Below are 18,696 nucleotides of genomic sequence, written 5' to 3'. Positions count from 1 at the left end.
GAGTTGCTCTGAACTAAACCGTTAACCATCATCCTAGAATCCTCTTCCACCAAAATATTCCTGGTTAAAAATTGTTTTTTCTTTTATTTGGATCCATACCCATGTGGTACATTATTTTTCTTAATTCTTTTTCCAACTTTTTTATTTCTAGGCAAAATTGATGAGGATTAGGTTGCTAAATGCAAATTTTGGCCTTGCTTGTCTCTTATGTAGGAAGAGGATCTCTTTACAATGGCTTATGGCTTACCTTTGAAAGGAGAGGGAGATGAGAAATGTCTTTCAATGCTAAATGCGGTGGAGGAAACAATTTCTCGGCAATTGCGTGCTTGTAAAGCATCTTCATCTAAAAAAGGGATATTAGAGAGTAGGTTTTTTTACCAGTAACTATTTTTCAACTGTTGATTTTTGTTTATGATATTCTAGTTTATTAGGCTCTTGCCAAAGAAAAAATAATTCCATTTCATTTGACTATGTACTTGAAGATATTTGAGCAATCAACAACTGTGCTAAGACACATCTTTGTTGATTTCTATGCTTTTAACCTCTGTAACTTTTGCCTATTGTCCCATACCTGTGAATACATGCATGGTCATCAAACTCTGATTATTGGTACACCACTTGGATTGCCATGATCCAAAATGTCTATCATTTGAAATCATCCTTATTGTACAGTGAAGAGATTTCATATGAAGGTCATAGAGTAGGGAATGCAGCTTGAGTGCATCTGGTTATGTGGTCAACTGATCATTGATTATGACAATCAAAACACTGAAGACAACCCCTTTGGATTGGACAAAATCTAACATAAAGTTACTTGGATAAGTTATGCTGAACTGTCAAAAACCAAAAAGAAAAAGGAATGCGGAACTGCCTAAATAATAGATCAATCTGTTGCAGTCTCCACAAGGAAGATAAGAGGTTTACTTGAAGAATAAATCGTAATATGCAAAAACTGAATAAACAGATTAACTAGGTTAGTAATTTAAGATATCTGGGATCCAAGAAAGAAAATATAGGACAAAGATCGTGTTATTGTACCCGTGACATAAAGGAAGAAATTACACAGTGTTTTCATAGGAGGGGGGACAAGATTAGAAAATTAAATACGTCCTAGCCTCCAACTCCAAAAGAAAACCTATTAGCCTCTGATGTACAAAGCAGCCCGACTTGTAAAACTCGTACCCAAAGCATAGACCTTAAAAAAAGATCCATTAACCCACTCCTAAGAGTAGCCCAACAAGCCTAACCCTGTCTCAGAAACAATGACCTGAAACCTTGGACATTTTGATTAGAGAAGCAAGATTTTTTTTTTATCAATAACAGTGAATTTTATTTATTTTTATTAAAGTATTGAAAATTATAAAGCAATGGAGCTAAACAATCTTAACTCCCGAATACAACCAATGTACTCCCAAAATGTAAAGCAATTACAGAACAGCCCAAAATGTAGAGTTTCTGTTCACCCCTCGCCTAGCTAGACCATCTGCCAATGAATTTGCACTTCTCTTTACCCATGTACATTGAATTTCAATGTCCTTAGTCAGCCACTTAAATTTCCTCTTTTCATTGCTGTAATTCCAGAGCCTAGAGTTGTCCTCTTTTAGCCAGTTCACCACAATTTCAGAATCTCCTTCTATGATCAATTTATTAATATTCATGTCCTTGACCCTTTGTACCCCTTCAAGGGCTGCTAGTATCTCAGCAAGATTAGGGAAGCAAGTTTATTGGCATCCAATATGAACTGTTTGTGATGGATTCCTAGGTTGTGGACTGAACTGGCACTCATTGGCAATGGAAGAATTAGAATGGGGGCCCCCTGACTCCTGGGTACCTTGTAATGTATTTATGCAGTGGCCGCATGTGGCTGGCATACTCAAAGTTTTATGGCAATCATCCATAGTTGCTTGTTTTTCCTCCCTCTCGTTTCATGCAAATATCCATTGATTCTGATTTTTGAGATGGCGTTGCACCACCACCTTGCACATGCCATCTTATGAAAGCAATGCATAAGAAGCATCCTCCACATTTGTAATTTTGTACATTAGATGGAAACTGAGAAAATGCTCATATTGAAGCCATTGACCTTGGCAAACTTTAGACCTATGCGTTCTTCCCATTCATCCCCCCATTGACCTTGCTTCCTTCGCTTGGAGATATTGTAGAAATAATTAGTGACTATTTTTTATGGTTTTTGTTTTATTAGTTCTTTGACCTGTTATAATTTATTGAGTTTGAGCTTGTAACTTGAATATTTGATAGGCCTTCATACTTCTCTCATAATGTCTGTTTACTAGTTACACTCTGGGTTGTTCATTCTTTTAATGGTGAGATCAACGATTCTAATGCAGATATAGAACCATTACAAACTAATCTTGACTTGGAAGAGGGATATTGCAAAGCTTTGCTGTGCCGTTTACGCTTTCGTAAGGTCTTACCCTGTGTTTGCTCTTCTCTTATCAGTTATGTTGCAGAGATAGATTCTAGAACATCTGTTCTCTTTATATGAACACATATCTGCGTCAAAGTATTTTAATCATCAGTTTTCATCCACAGGGATTGCTAGATCCTGTTGTCAAATGTTTATAAATTCTTTCATCATTTTTTATTCAGTAGTGCATTGATTAGGCGAACATCTAGATAATTCCTTGATTTCTTGGATTTCCCTCCCTACTTGTGCCTCTCTATTCCTGGCTCTTTTGTTCCTTACTTATATATGTTTTCAAAACTTTTCTTCTGCTTTCAGCTTTATTTAGTTAGACTTTTCTGGTTTGTGTTTATTTTTTGTGATGATTCGGGCATTCTTATGTGTTTGTTTCAGGACATCTGTCTCATATTGTTGTGCTCTGCTACCTTAGTAGTTAATTTGTTAGCTTGGACTATTTTCTTGTTTTCTTAATAAATTTAACTATGGTTGCAATTTGTTCAGCATTTTTACCATGTTCTCATGTGTATGAAAAAACCTCAAGGGAGAGGTTTTGAGTTGGCGAGGAAACATATAGCTTCCTGCTTGTCGGAGCTGGCCTACATTTACAATTCATTGGAATTCCTTGGATTTAATGCATATGGATCTTGTCAAAATGATATAGAAGACAGCACAACAGCTTCTGGTCGTCAGCCTGTTGGGTTTGACGCAAGTCTAAACAGTAGATTAGCAGCTCCTACTCCTCCACGTGCTATCAAAATTCTGAGCTGGAAAAAGGTAAGAACTTGAAGTGGTATATCTAATTTATGGACACACTTGCAATTTCATTAATCTGAACTTTCCCTATCCTGTTTCTATCCAGGTAATTAAGTATTTTGAGAAGCTTCTGCATGATTTAGACACCATATGTTCCTTCTCTATGGATCCATTGTTAGAAGGTATTCTGCGTTTTGTGGTTCAATTTCAAAAGTCCCAACCTGATTTAGTTGCAAGAGCTCATCTGCAGGTCAGTTCAAGCCTCTAGCTCTTTTCTTCTAGCAATTCTGTTTTACCATTTAAAATGTAACGATTGTTTGTTGCAATCTGTTTTTCCCCACTCTAACTGCTTTTTATTGCTACCTAATTTATCTGCACATTCGAATATACTGTTTCTGGAAGATAACTTCTTGTTCTGCTTACAATCATTCTGAAGAAAAGTTTGGATATTTACTTTATCATGCCTGTAACATCATATTGCCCCACCCGCCTTTTCTATATAGTCGCATAACCATAACAAGTTTTCCCTAATGCCATACCAAATCAAGACCTTTCCTACAAGGAAAGCAAGAACCCGCGGCTCCCCTTTTTGAATACCCCCCCTCACTAGCGCGCCCTTACGTTTTCTCGCTTGTTGGTTAGGCGCTTGAGAGCAGCCTCCGCTTGCTCTTGAGCGCGCTTCGGCATATTTCCCTAAACCATGAAACTTTCTTATAGATGTAATGAGAATGAGGATGCATATCCACTGCATATATCCACTTTATTGATGAAAAAATGTGTACAAGAAAGCACAGAAGGTGCTTGACAAACACCTTAATATATCCACTGCATAATGCTCTGACAGATTTTTTTTTTCTTTCTTTATTTTTTTCAAAACCTTGTAATGGCTGGCAAAGTGGGAAGCCCTCCTCCTTGTATATCCTCTAGGGTCCTCACTATGCATTGCCTTTAAAGGCATGGATATTGGAGGGAACCCTGATTCTTTATCATGTGCACCATATTGTACATGCAAGATTTTTTCTGCATAGAGATTTAACACACATCAAATTTATTTATTTATTGGTTGATAGTTACTTTCCAGGGAAACCTTTTTTTGGTTTGTTTTTGATTGATAAGTTTAAAGATTTTATTAATAGAACAAAAGAATGAATATGTAAAAGTATGCCAAGCAAGGTATAGGCTGGCCTTAGCTGCCTAATCCAATCCCTTGTTTAGATTCCTTCTACATGCATGTGACCTCAAAACAAATGATCCCATTCTCCACTTGTTTAGCTAGTTTGTCAGCTAAACAATTTGCTGATCTTTGAACCCAAGAGGTGGTATCTACTATCTACTTCCCTTGTCAAATGTCTAATCTCCCTCAAGATGTATTGATGTTGCCATTGCCCTGGCCCTTGCCTTTTCCTCCAATTCACTACTGTTGGAATAATGTTAGAATAACTTAGTTGCAGTTGTTAGGGCCTGTTTGTCTAATTAAAGTGTTTTTTATTTCGTTTTTTATTTCTGTTATGTGTGTTATTGTACTCAGGGGCACAAGGGTCTTTTCCCTTGTTATTTCTGTTGCCCTATATATATTAAATAAACACTGGCGCCGCCAGTACTGTTGCATTGCAAACTCTCTCTTTTCTTTTCTCTTCTCTTCTCTCCTCTTCCACCTATCTCTGGCCGGCTACACTGTCAAGATGGTATCGGAGCAGGAATACTGATTAAAAGAGAGCAGATTGATCAACCCTACTGTCAAGAGAAGATCGATCAACCCTACTGATTAGTGGAACAGGCTAGCAGAAAGGAAATCTGATTCTGGACTACAGAATAGCTACGACTGGTACAGTTCTTCCTCTATTTTTCTCCTCTTTACTCTCCTTGATCATGGGCTGAGTGAAAACCCTATGAATCTGGGGCGGCTGAATGCTATCGAACCTGTGTAACCCTAGTTGTCTTGGATGGTGTGATCCTGTTGATGTGTTAAGACAACTGTAGGTCAATGCTGACCTGTCTTCTCAATGGTTTGAGTTGACTATAAGCAAGAAGGATCTCTCCTGCTGATTAGTGGTTGTTAGCCATTCTAGAATTCTGATAGGCAGGTCTGAAACTGCCGATTATTACCTCAGTTTTGTCTAGAATTTGGTACAGTTTGTGCACAATTTGGTTGGTAAACCCTAGTGTGTGGGTGTGAACTGAGTGGAGCATTGCTTTGTGGAGTAAGGAGGGTCCTAAATCCGGTGTGTGGGACTGAGTAACTGCTTGACCATGTCGACTGAGAATTCTGCTACTTCAGAAATCTCAGGGAGCCACAATGGAGTGAGTGGGGGAATGGATATGAGCTTTCCCATGGCTGTCATTCCCTTCGATGGTCTGAATTACCTTGAGTGGTCTAGGGGGATAAAACTCTATATCACTGCTAGGGGGCGAATAGGATACATCAATGGGAGAGTAAAGGAACCGAAGTATGGAAGTGTTAAGCATGATAGGTGGGACCAAGAGAACAATATGGTGATGTCTTGGCTCTTGGTTTCAATGCTGCCACAAGTAAGGAAGACCTTTATGTGGGCTGAAACTGCTTGTGAGATATTTGAACAAGTGAAGTCCACTTATTCAAAACAGAGACACTATGCCAAGATATATCAACTACAAGCGGAATCTTCTACTTGCAAGCAGGGGGAGAGGAGTCTCTCGATGTACTATTCTGATTTGACATCAATATGGAAAGAACTTGATCACTATCAGAATGTGAATTGGAAGTGTGATGAAGATGCAAAAGCCTATAAGTCACTTGTATCACAGCAACGTGTGTTTGCCTTTCTCCTAGGGCTGAATCGGTCATATGAGTCCATTAGGGATCTTGGGTAGTAAAGACTTGCCATCAGTCCAGGAGGTGTATGCCTTGGTGCAGTCAGAAGAAAGCAGAAGAAGTGTGATGAATGGTGTAGAAGGGGAGTCAGTTGCCCTAGCGGTCCGGGGAAATTCAGATACAAATGTCGGAGGTGGTTTTAAAAGGGGTGACACTTAGAAAAAAACAGAAGATAAAAGCAAGCTTTGGTGCACTCACTGCCAGAAGACACGACAAACTAAAGATACATGCTGGGATCTCCATGGAAAACCTAAATGGGCACAGGATTTGGGTAAGAAGTCAGCACCGGATCAGGGCAAGAAACCAGTCCAACAGAATCAAAGAAGGTATAACTCAGCTAATCTGGCATCGACAGAGACTAGTCCTTCCGTAACTCAGGAGAGGCATCCCTGTTCTGACCCTAAGGAAGATATTATCAATTCCTTCTGTGAACATTTGGAATTGTATGGTAGGACTCTCCGCCAGGTGGATTCTGGGCCTACTTCTACCTCATTTGCATCTACATCAGGTAATGCCACATCCTTCCATGTGTCATCTCATACTACTGATTCACCTTGGATTATTGACTCCGGAGCCTCAAATCACATGACTGGTAAGTCAAATTTGTTCCAGACATATAACCTTCTCTCTGGGAGAGATAAGGTAAGACTGGCTGATGGTTCCTTTTCTACCATAGCTGGCCATGGCACCATATCTCTCCCACTTGGCCTTACTCTACCAAATGTCCTGCATGTTCCGAAATTACCTATTAATTTGTTGTCCATTAGTAGTATTACTCACTCTTTGAACTGCTCAGTCACCTTTTTTCCGTCTTCATGTGTGTTTCAGGATTTGACATCGGGGAAGACGATTGGTAGAGGAAGCATGGTGGATGGTCTCTACGTGTTGGAGAATAATGCTGGTCTAGTGGCGATTGAGTCCACAAGTTCGGCGAGTGAGAGTCAGGCCTATTTATGGCATAGTCGTTTAGGTCATCTTTCTTTTGAGTCGTTAAAAGTTATGTTCCTAAAGATTTTTTAGTCCTTGTCAGTGAGTCAATTACAGTGTCAAACTTGTCAGTTGAGTAAGCATTGTAGAAGCTCTTTACCTTTAAGAAATAAAAGATCTGAATTTCCATTTCATATTGTTTATTCTGATGTTTGGGGCCCTGTTACTCTACCTACTGCGGCTGGCTATAAGTATTTTGTTACGTTGATTGATGATTATTCTCGATACACTTGGGTTTATCCTTTGCGATTTCGAGATGAAGTGCCACAAATTGTGAAAGATTTCCAACGCATGGTGTTCACTCAGTTCCAAACGGAAATTCATATTTTCCAGTCGGACAATGCAAAGGAATATTTCCATAGTGATCTCACGAAGTTCTTTGCTTCGAGTGGGTCACTTCAGCGAAGCTCTTGTGCTAGGACACCCCAACAAAATGGTGTGGCTGAACGAAAAAATCGTCATCTACTCGAAGTTGCTCGTGGCTTGCTGATTCATATGAATGTGCCGAAACAGTTTTGGATGGATGCAGTATTGTGTGCGACATATATCATCAATCGCATGCCCTCTCGGCTAATAGAGTATAAGGCCCCACATCAGCTCCTGTTCCCAACAGCCCCGCTGTCCACCATTCCGATGCGTGTCATTGGGTGTCGTTGTTTTGTCCACAACCTATCACCTACTCGTGGTAAACTTGACCCTCGGGCTATTCCTTGTGTTTTTCTTGGTTACCCCTCATCTTAAAAGGGGTATCATTGCTATGATCCCATTGCCTACTATGTTTCCATTGATCTCATTCTTTGAGAGTCAACCGTTCTTCTCGGTTTCTCCTCAGGGGGAGAGTAGGGTTGAGGAGAAACAAGCGACGACTCAGATTCAACTACCTCCTTTACCCAATCCTCCTCCGTTTCGGGTTTTCCATCGTCGTCATAAGAGCCAACAGAGTTCAAGAGCCGTGGAGCCGGACACTATGCAACCAACATCATCGGATTCACCCGAGGCAAATCTGTCTCATCAGCCGGGTACACTTGCTCCCATTGCTCCTTTAAATGTTGATTCACATGTCCCCAATGATCTTAATATTCCTATTGCTAAGAGAAAGGGTGTTAGATCTTGTACCACTAATCATCCTATCTCTAACTTTGTGTCCTATGAGCATGTTTCACCCTCGTACCGTGCCTTCCTCTCTTCTGTGGACAGTGTTCCCATCCCTAAGACCGTGGCAGAAGCTTTGTCAAAACCTGAATGGACAGATGCAATGCAGGAAGAAATTGATGCCTTACATAAAAATGGTACGTGGGAGTTGGTAGATCTTCCTGAGGGGAAGGAACCAGTGGGGTGCAAGTGGGTGTTCACAGTGAAACACAAAGCTGATGGAACTATTGAAAGGTACAAGGCTAGACTGGTAGCAAGAGGCTTCACACAGGTATATGGAGTGGACTATGCAGAGACTTTTGCCCCTGTAGCGAAGATGAACTCCATCCGGATTCTCCTTTCCTTGGTAGCAAATCTTGATTGGCATCTTCACCAATTGGACATCAAGAATGCCTTCTTGAATGGTGACTTGGAAGAGGAGGTGTACATGACCCAACCCCCAGGGTTCTGTGCCAGAGGCAGTGAACAAAAGGTGTGCAGGTTGAAAAAGTCCCTATATGGATTGAAACAATCACCTCGGGCTTGGTTTAGTAAGTTCCATGTAGCAGTCCAACAAATGGGATTCAAACAATGCCAATCAGATCATACCTTGTTTGTAAAAAGAGGTGAAGGTAAAATTGCAGCTCTTATTGTGTATGTGGATGACATAGTGATCACAGGAGATTGGGAGGCTGAAATCCAGAGACTAAAAAAATTCTTAGCCACTAAATTTGAGGTGAAGGATCTAGGCTCCTTACGATACTTCATTGGAATTGAAGTTGCCCGCTCTCACAAGGGCATCTTTATTTCCCAACGGAAGTATGTACTAGATCTACTAGAAGATACAGACAAGTTGGGGGTAAAACCATCTGATTCACCTATTGAACCTAATCACCATCTGGGAGACAGTCAGGGAGAGTTTTTGAAAGATGTAAAAAAGTTCCAGAGACTTGTGGGGAGACTTCTGTATTTGTCTATGACCAAGCCTGATATTGCCTATGTAGTGGGTGTCCTTAGTCAATTCATGCATAGCCCGATGACAACTAACCTTGAAGCTGCAGAGAGGATCTTGAGATATCTCAAGAAGTTTCCTGGGGCTGGTTTGTTGTTCCAGAAACACAGTCACTTAAAAGTGGAAGTATATACTGATGCAGATTGGGCAGGAGCAGTCAATGACCGAAACTCCACCAGTGGTTATTGTGCCTTTGTAGGAGGAAACCTTGTCACATGGAGAAGCAAAAAACAAATTGTGGTGGCTAGATCCGGTGCTGAAGCAGAGTATAGAGCGATGGCTCATGGGGTTGCGGAAATCATGTGGATAAGAAATCTGTTTGGTGAACTGGGTTTTGCAGTAAACAATCCTACTTCACTCTACTGTGACAATAAAGCAGCCAACCATCAATATTGCTGCTAATCCAGTTATGCATGATAGGACGAAACACATTGAAGTGGACAAACATTTTATCAGAGAGAAACTTGAAAGTGGAGAAGTGTGCACACCATATGTCAACTCGGAAGAGCAACTTGCAGATATCTTCACCAAAGGTCTTCATCATGTGTGGCACAAAGATTTGTGTGACAAGTTGGGCATGATTGACATCTATGCTCCAACTTGAGGGGGAGTGTTGGAATAATGTTAGAATAACTTAGTTGCAGTTGTTAGGGTCTGTTTGTCTAATTAAAGTGTTTTTTTATTTCGTTTTTTATTTATGTTATGTCTGTTATTGTACTCAGGGGCACAAGGTTCTTTTCCCTTGTTATTTTTGTCGCCCTATATATATATTAAATAAACACTGGCGCCGCAGTACTGTTGCATTGCAAACTCTCTTTTCTTTTCTCTTCTCTTCTCTTCTCTTCTCTTCCACCTATCTCTGGCCGGCTACACTGTCAAGAACTACCACCTTTGAATCAGTCACCTTCCACCTGCAATTTGCTATAACTTGATGACCTACTTATCTTAGTCCTTATAATGTCATTAACAGTTAATCCCTTATGGAGATTCCAATGCCTATTTGTTGGAATACATGGCTGGTATTGTCCCAGTGTCACCTAGGTGACTAGGCACTCTTGGTTGGGTACCTCACCTGAAGGCCTTGACTTATAGCAACAAGGCACCCAACCTTGGTCACAAGAATCACAAGGCAGACACCTATTATAATATCATTACTATGGTTACATCTTACTAATATGTTTGTCAATACATTCTATTATATATCTCTTCTTTTGGTAATCCTTACCTTTATAAAAAAAACTGTTTAAAGTTTTCCCCTTCTCTCTCTCTCTCTCATGTGTGCATGCACATTAAACAAAACAATGGATTCACCTTTGTTCTTTTATCACTTGTACTCACTCTTTATCTTAATTTTTTGTCATATAAAATTATAGCCTTCTTTAGTTGCTAATTTTGATATGAAATTTCTCTATTTAAATACTTATTATATTAGTATTGTTTTTGAAAATATTGAAATTAATATATTTAAAATACTCATGTCTTTTAGATATGATGATTTGTCATGTTTTGAGAGGAAATATAATGTTCTTAATAAAGGGAATTACTATGTTTTCTCAATTAGTATGTATGCTGATTGGTATATAAATGCTTTGACGACTATTGCCCAAAATTGCCTAGATGCTTTGATAATTATCTTCCCATGCTCATTCCTGAATCCCATATGTCTGACAGTCTAGGGTTGCTCATGCTGCACCCATCAAAATTTAACTTAATTTGGTTGGTCATGGGTGGAGTTCAAGGTACTAAAGATTCGGCTCTAGATGAGGAGGAAGAAGAAGCCACCATCTGCTCTAACTGATGTTGTCCACCGGAATGTGGTAAAAAATGTCCAAAATTTTAATCTAATGAATGAACCACTATCACAGATATGGATTTGTTGGTAGCCGACTTCTGAAGGGTTCTTTATTCTTTTTCCTTTTATTAATGGTGCAATGTAATGTCCTTTTTGTTTCATTTTAAGTTGTTTGTTCCATGTTTAATTAGGGGCATTTTAGTCCTTTGTACTAAACACTAAGAATAAATTGGAAAGTTGTTTGTCCTGTGTAATGTCCTTTTAAGTTGTTTGTCCTGTGTTTTTATTTCTCATCATTTTTCTAATCTTTTTGCAATCAAGTTGGGAATCCTGAAGACTTTGGGGTAGTAAATTGGAAAGTTGGCCAATGTAGAGTTTATTAGGGTTGTTCTTCCTCCCAAGGGTACATAGTTCTTCCAAGTGGAAATCTTGTAGGTATAATTAGAAAATTGGGATTGATCAGAAAAAAATGTTGTTTCTGTATATTTCTGTCAAGCTCTTAAACAGCAGGAAATTAGTTACTTTAATTAATTATAAACTGTTGCTTATCTTGTTCAACTGTTTCTATTCGTAGTTGAATTAACATCATATATAAGCATTTGTCACTTCTCTTCACTACTTTAATATTCTTCTTACATACACTATGATAACTACTAAACAGCGTCTTCTAGTCCAAGATGGAAAGCTTTATGGACGGGATCCTGTATTTGATGTGATCTGTAGAGCTGCAGCTGTATCTGATGTACCAAAGAACAGTGGAATTCAAAAGAGTGAAATTGTTTTACAACTAGGACAGGTAGATATTATTCTATTTTTATGGTCCTTTTAATATGACAATTTGCTAGGGTTCTCTGATGTGCCAAAGAACAGTTCAAACCTGAGATGGTTTGAACTTTTTATTTGTTGTATACAAATAAAAACTCCCGGTTTTTATGTATCTTGTATACAACACTGTTTTCTTTTAGAGAAAAACTCCCGGTTTACACTATCAGATTTTTAAATTACCCAATAATTCCAAAATTTGGTGTGCATGTTTCTTTGATAGGAACCATCAATTTTGATTCCGAAATTCTGTGAATGTAAAACATGTACAGTACCGTAGAGACAGGATCAGCTTTTTCTCATCATCTAAGCCTAACATGAAGCTCCTCTTTCATTTTAGTTCATCTAAATTTTGCAGTACATTGTGTATGCAGCTAGCAATCAACTTGCTTAAAATTCTTTGTACAAATGCTGCATGGCAAAGGCGTAAGCTTGGCAAAATTTTACAAGATTGGAGTGTTATCTATGTGCAGGTTTGTGCTGCAATCCAAATACTCTGAGTTTCTTAAAACTTTTAATTCATTTTTTGGTGTGTATATATATATATATATATATATATATATATATATTTTGATCAGCAAATAAGACTTTTATTAATAACAGAGAAATATTGAATTACAATAGTTAGGTTGCAGCACTGCGTTAACCCAATCTACAAACACATACAAACAGTTACAGTTCTGCCCAGTACAAGGTAGATCTATTTGCCCCCTGTTTTACTAGGGTATCTGCCAGCCCATTTGCAGTCCTTTTGACCCAACCAAACTGAGAGTTGAACCTCCTTAAGTATGTCAATTTCTCTGTAGATAAGTTTGAGTTTCCAGGGTGCTGAAGTGGTGTGTTTAGCCCAAGAAATGGCCAGTAGTGGGTCTCCTTCTATTTCTAAATCTGTTGTTCCAATCTGCTCAGCCAGCTTTAAACCTTGAAATAGAGCCAGAGATTCAGCCTGTATTGAGTCAGCATTTATTTAGGTTTTTATTAGATGCAATTGGAGTGCTGATGTAGGACAGAAAAGGGAAAGGTCTTACTAGGTTCATGTGATTGGCAAAGAAGAGAGTGCCATATAGAAGATACAAATGGATATTACAGCAGAGGAAATATAAGAGAGTAAAAGAAAAAGAACTAGTGCAAGAAGAGATTGTGCCTTAAGGGAGAGAGTGGGAGAAAGGAGAGATCATGAGAGAGATCTAAACCGGACTCCATTTCTTATTAATGAAATATGTTATCTTCTGTCAAAAAAGAGAGAGGTTCGAACCAGACTCTATATGGTCTGAAGTTGGGATCGGGGACCTGATAAGACAATTATAAGTGACAGCTATGTCAATAAACCTACTACCTACATACATTTGATGGGAGTAACCTGGGCAACCCAGGTCTTTCTGGGATGGGACTTGGGAGGGGTTATAAGGGATGAAAGTGGTTCTGTGACTCTTCTATTTTCAGGCCTATTAGGTGAGGAGGACTCCACGAGGGCAGAACTATTAGCTGCACTACAAGGGGTACAGCTTGCTGTACAGATAGGAGTGGAGCAGCTACTAATATATGGTGATTCTAAGGTGGTTGTGAGGTGGTTACAGAATCCAGAGACTGCAGTTTGATGCTTCAGAAATGAACTTCAAGAGATTCAAATGCTTGATGAGAAACTTGTATGTTAGAATACAATGGGTAGGGAGATCTGCCAATGCTATGGCTGACTGCTTAGCCAAGCAAGGGGCAACGAGGTAACATTTTTATTGGGCTCAGTTGTAATCCTTTTTAGTGTTTGATGGGTTGAAGAGGTCGCAACTCGTGCCTCTCCAAGTGTCTTCTGTAATAGTTGCTCTTGATTTCTTATTCTAATAAATTCTTCATTTATCAAAAAAAAAAAACATTATTACAAATATCATGAGAAAAAGTACTGTTTTTATAGTGGAAGAGAAAAACAGGTATTAGACTGGGGGTATCTTTGTAATATGTCAATATACATATGCATAATTATTGGTTCAGGTCTTAATCTGTTCTCAACCAGAACTGACCCTCACCCAATTATAATCGGGACACGTAATGCAGACCCAGATCCTATATAATTGGTTCCATTCAGTCCAGGTCTGTTTGGTCTGCCTGATCCATTGGCGGCAGCCCTACAAACCAATGACTAACTTTTCTCCATTATTGCTTCCTTTTCAAAGGTTTTGCCTCTCTAAGTTTATTAGGTAAAGCAGAATACAGGAGATATAATTTTTGCAGATGTGTATAACCCCTCTGATGCATGTTATATTCCAGCAACCTAAAACAATTTTCTCTCTGATCTATCAACTTAAAGAAAAAAAAACAGATATTCCTGCTACTGTGCTTGGTTTTAAAAGATTGTTTAATGCCGACTGTTGACCAAATAAACCCAGGAATCCAGTCAGCTAGGTAACTATGTTATAAGCTATTGGGCACTTGATATGTAATGAGAAATATTGTATTAAGAATATCATTTGCGTCTGAGTCTAATCTTGTAAAATTTGCTTAGAAACCAATAAATTGACAGTGGTACCTGTTTGCAAACCTGAAATGGAGTTTAAGACAAGAAGAAGAAAGAATAGAGGAGAGGGAAGAGAGTGGATGGGTGGCGTGTTCTTAGCCAGCCCGAAAGTAAAATTTATATCAAGTGTTTAATGGTACATAAAATGATTAATGCACCCCTGATTAGTGAAGGCACAATCAGACATAGAATATAAACTAATTCAGAATTTCAGGCAAAACAACTTTAGGCCCATTACAGCAATAAGTATTAGACATAAAGAGAAAAAAGGCTCACACATAATCACCCATTACAACACTCCACAAGTTGAGCATAGATGTCTATAATGCCTAACTTGCTTGGTTCTGTCATGTTGTACCGGATTATTAGCACTATTTATTGTTGCTTTGTTGTCACAGTACAACTTGAGAGGACAATCAAACTTCATGCCCAACTCACCCAAAAGAGTCCTGAGCCACAATAGTTCCACAACACCATGAGCCATGGCCTTATACTCAACTTCTGCACTTGATCTAGCAGCCACATTTTGCCTTTTACTCCTCCAAGTAACCAAGTTCCCCCAACAAATGTATAATATCCAGAGGTAGATTTTCTGTCTCCAATAGACCTTGCCCAGTCAACATCAATATAAGCTTCAATTTCTAGTTTACTGTGCTTTTTGAATAGGATTCCTTTCCTTGGATAAGTCTTCAAATATCTGAGGATGATCTCAACTGCCTTCATATGGGGAACTTTGGGAGCATGCATAAACTGGCTCACCACATTTATTGCATAACCTGTGTTAAGCCAGGTAAGGGATAAATAAATCAATTTCCCTACTAACTTTTGATATCTTTCTTTGTCTAAATAATCCTCACCAATAGACTCTTATAGCCCATGATTTTGCTCCATAGGTGTGATTGTTGGTCTACTCCTCATCATATTAGTCTCCTCTAGTTGATCAAGAACACACACAAACACACACAATCTTTTTATCTCTTCTGGTCTTCTGGATCATTCCCTATGATGCCCATATCATTCACATAGAATGAGTGTTGTAAGCATGTTACTCTGCCTCCTCATGAACAAAGTATGGTCAGCCCCACTCTTGAGTGTATCCTACATTCTTCATAGCACCACAAAGTCTCTCAAACCAGGCCTAATGAGATTGCTTCATCCAATACAAGGCTTTTCTCTATCTACACACCTTTCCCTGAAAGTCACCGCTAGGTGGAGGACTCAAACACTTTCTCATGTAAGTCTCCATTCAAGAATGCATTCTTTACATCTAATTGGTGTAGTTCCCAAGAGTAATTTGCATATAAGGATAATAGAACTTGAATGGTGTTGAGCTTGGCAATGGGTACAAAACTGTCCTTGTAATCAATCCCCTCCTGTGTAAACCGCTTTGCCACTAGTCTAGCGTCATACCTTTCAATTGAACCATCCACCTTATGATTTACAGTGAATACCCACTTACATCCCACAATACCCCTTTCTTCTGATAGATTCACTAGTCTTGGCTTTCACTAAGGCTTTCATTTCCTTATTCATTGCCTTTCTCCATTTTGGGTTAGATACAACTTCACAGAGTACCTAGTGGGAACATGGACAAAAGAAAGAGAAGGCACAAAGGAGTAACAACAGGGAGACAAATAAGAGTAAGAAACATATTTGGCAATGGGATGTCATGTGGTATAGGAGTGAGTAGGCTTATGAAGAGCAATAAGAAGGTCAAAGCAGAAATAAGTGTATGAGCATAAAAAATAGGGCTACTTGGACCCACGGGGACATATTTATTTGAGTCTGGCTGGTTGCTGTTACAAGTTGGAGGTTCTTTCTTTCTCTTCTTGTAGAAAGTTTTTTTTTTCTTTTGGATAGGAAGCGGTAACTTTCATTAATGAATTGAAAAGACTACAGACTTACCACCCACAAAATGGATGGAATATCAAAACAAAATGTTACAAACAAGCCCAAAACAAAGCCTCCCTAGTAGCTCCTTGCTTAGCTAAAGTGTCAGCCATTCCATTTGCTGACCTTCTTACCCATTTAAAATGCACCCCAATCTCCCTTGCCAAGCTAATAATCTCTCTTAGAGGCTGTCTAAGAGACCAAATTCCCAAGTTTCCAGATTGCATCCACCCTATTACCAGCTTGGAGTCTCCTTCCACTTCTAATTGCTGCACTCCCCATTGTTTTGCCAGTCTCAATCCTTGAAGTAATGCCATTACTTCTGCATGAATCTCCCATCCCAATTGGGCGCAAGTAAAGGGCCAAAACTTTTTTTTTTTTTGATAATTGAAATGATTTTATAAATCAGCAATAAAAATAGTTCAAAGTCCTCGTGGAAAGGTACGAGTTGCAACCTCTCTGGGCTGGTTAAGTATAGATTTCCGAATTAATAACAACTTGCATAGAAGCACAAAAAAGATCTTCCCTAGAAACCCCCTGTTTGACTAGAGCATCAGCCAAAGAATTAGCAGACCTACTAACCCATTTTACCTCAACTCTCATATTGCTAGTTAACCACTTTACTTTTTTTATGAGATCTTTGTAGCCCCAAATGGTGGCGTCCAAGTTTAGGAGCCACCTGGTTACCACCTGAGAGTCCCCTTCAACTAGGAGATGCTCCACCCCAAGCTGGTTGGCGATCTGAATTCCTTGTACTGCAGCAAGTATTTCTGCCCTTGTGGAATCCCCCACTCCCACCGGTCCTGAGAATAGGGAAATTATGTTGCTGTCCTTATTTCTCAGGATACCCCCTATATCTGAAGGCTCGGGATTGCCGTGGCTGCTTCCATCAAAGTTCAGCTTAATGACACCTTCCAAAGGCGGAACCCATTATGACAGAATTCTATCCTTCTTTGTTGAAATGTTGGCTATTACTAGCCAATTTCTCCACAATTCATCAAAGGAGAAGTCATCAAAGATATCCACAGTTTTCAGCCAAAGGATTGCTCTTGTTAGGATACAATCCTTCATTTCATCTAACCCTCTTTCCTTCTCTAAAAAAATTCTTGCATTCCTTTCCTCCCAAAGAGTGCATAGAGTGGCTGCCCTAACACATCTCCACATGACCTTACCTCTTTTAGTGTGCCAAACAAAGACAGATGGGTTGAATAACAAGCTTAAATCAGAAGGCAGAGACCACCTACCTCCAAATAGACAAAGGCTCCACCTCCATATAGCTGTAGCAAAGGAACAGGAGATCAGCAAATGGACACAATCCTCATTCTTGGCCTTACACAACGAACGCCAATTTGGGGAAAGACAAAGCAAGGGTCTCTTTTTCTATAAGTTTTCCGAAGTATTGATCTTCCCATAGAATACTTTCCAGCAGAATACAACAATTTTTGGGGGAATAGGTTGCGCCCAGACTTCTTTGACAGGGAATCCTTGGGAAGAGGGGTTAGAACTGAGGGAATTTAGAAAAGAAGAGCAAGTAAAAGTACCTTTTGGAAGAGGAGTCCAAATTCGTTGATTAGAAGAAGTGGGGTCCAAGCAAACGGATTCTAGTAAATGAATTAGCTCAATAACACAATTCGACTCACCATCCCTTAACCCTCTATGAAATCCAAAGTCCTAGTTTAAAGATAAGGGGTTTAACGGGCTCGAGAGAAAAGTTGCAATTGGCTCATGTTTGTAAAGGGAAAAGGAATAGAGCGAAGGGAAATCATCTTTGAGGGGTTGAGTACCCACCCAAATATCCTCCCGGAAAAGAATAGCATTACCATAACAAGCATCATACCTGATGAATCTGAGGAAGTGAGGGAGAATACCATGTATAGCCTTCCAAGGAGTAGTAAGGGTAGTTCGACGAGATATCCCGGAATCCCAACCATTTCCTGCACAACCATGAATGCTTGCCACCACCTCATGCCATAATCTCTCTCTTTCTCGGGGCCATCTCCATAGCCACTTCCCTAGAAGGGCTACATTCTTCAACACTATGTTCCCCCCCTAAACCCCCTTATTCCTTTGGTTTGTTAACTATCTCCCATCTGATCAAGTGATCCTTTTTCACCTCTCTTGGTTCCCATAGAAAGTCCCTCATTCTCTTCACCAGTTTCTTAGCCTCCCTTAGAGGAATCCTGAACACAGAAAGGAAGTAGGTTGGAAGGTTGGCAAGTGTAGCCTTAATTAAAGTCAGCCTACCCCCTATTGAAATGTAATTCTTTTTCCAAGCCACCAAGCACTTAATCAAATTTCTCCACAATAGGGGCCCAGAAACTACTTTCTTTAGGGTTGGCTCCTAAGGGTAGTCCTAAGTATGTCAAAGGCCAAGAAGAAATATTGCAACCTAAGCATTCTGCAATGGATTCAATCTCCCTATTCTCCAAGTTTACTCCAGCCACACAACTTTTATCAAGATTTACCTTCAAGTTGGAGACCCTCTCAAAGGTACTTATTAAGATCTTAAGGTTCTCCACTTTGC

The 18,696-nt window shown here is 39.4% G+C and overlaps 1 protein-coding gene across 2 annotated transcripts in view; it reads left to right on the top strand.

The window, feature by feature from the left end:
* The window catches only part of MAK10 (MAK10 homolog), a 74,131-nt gene that overhangs the window by 44,974 nt on the left and 10,461 nt on the right, over positions 1-18,696 (top strand). For both annotated transcript variants that reach the window (XM_088973252.1, XM_088973253.1), the window contains 6 exons: positions 214-364; positions 2,349-2,428; positions 2,927-3,199; positions 3,285-3,428; positions 11,613-11,747; positions 12,148-12,246. In XM_088973252.1, the coding sequence (XP_088829378.1) occupies positions 214-364; positions 2,349-2,428; positions 2,927-3,199; positions 3,285-3,428; positions 11,613-11,747; positions 12,148-12,246 (882 nt within the window). The remainder of the gene's footprint in view (positions 1-213; positions 365-2,348; positions 2,429-2,926; positions 3,200-3,284; positions 3,429-11,612; positions 11,748-12,147; positions 12,247-18,696) is intronic.

Source organism: Nelumbo lutea, chromosome 2 (assembly GCF_056320005.1).
Source record: "Nelumbo lutea isolate HS-2025 chromosome 2, American lotus-T2T, whole genome shotgun sequence".
NCBI classification, from domain to species: domain Eukaryota; kingdom Viridiplantae; phylum Streptophyta; class Magnoliopsida; order Proteales; family Nelumbonaceae; genus Nelumbo; species Nelumbo lutea.
Note: the sequence above shows the minus strand (reverse complement) of the source record. Positions and strands in the feature narration are given on the sequence as shown.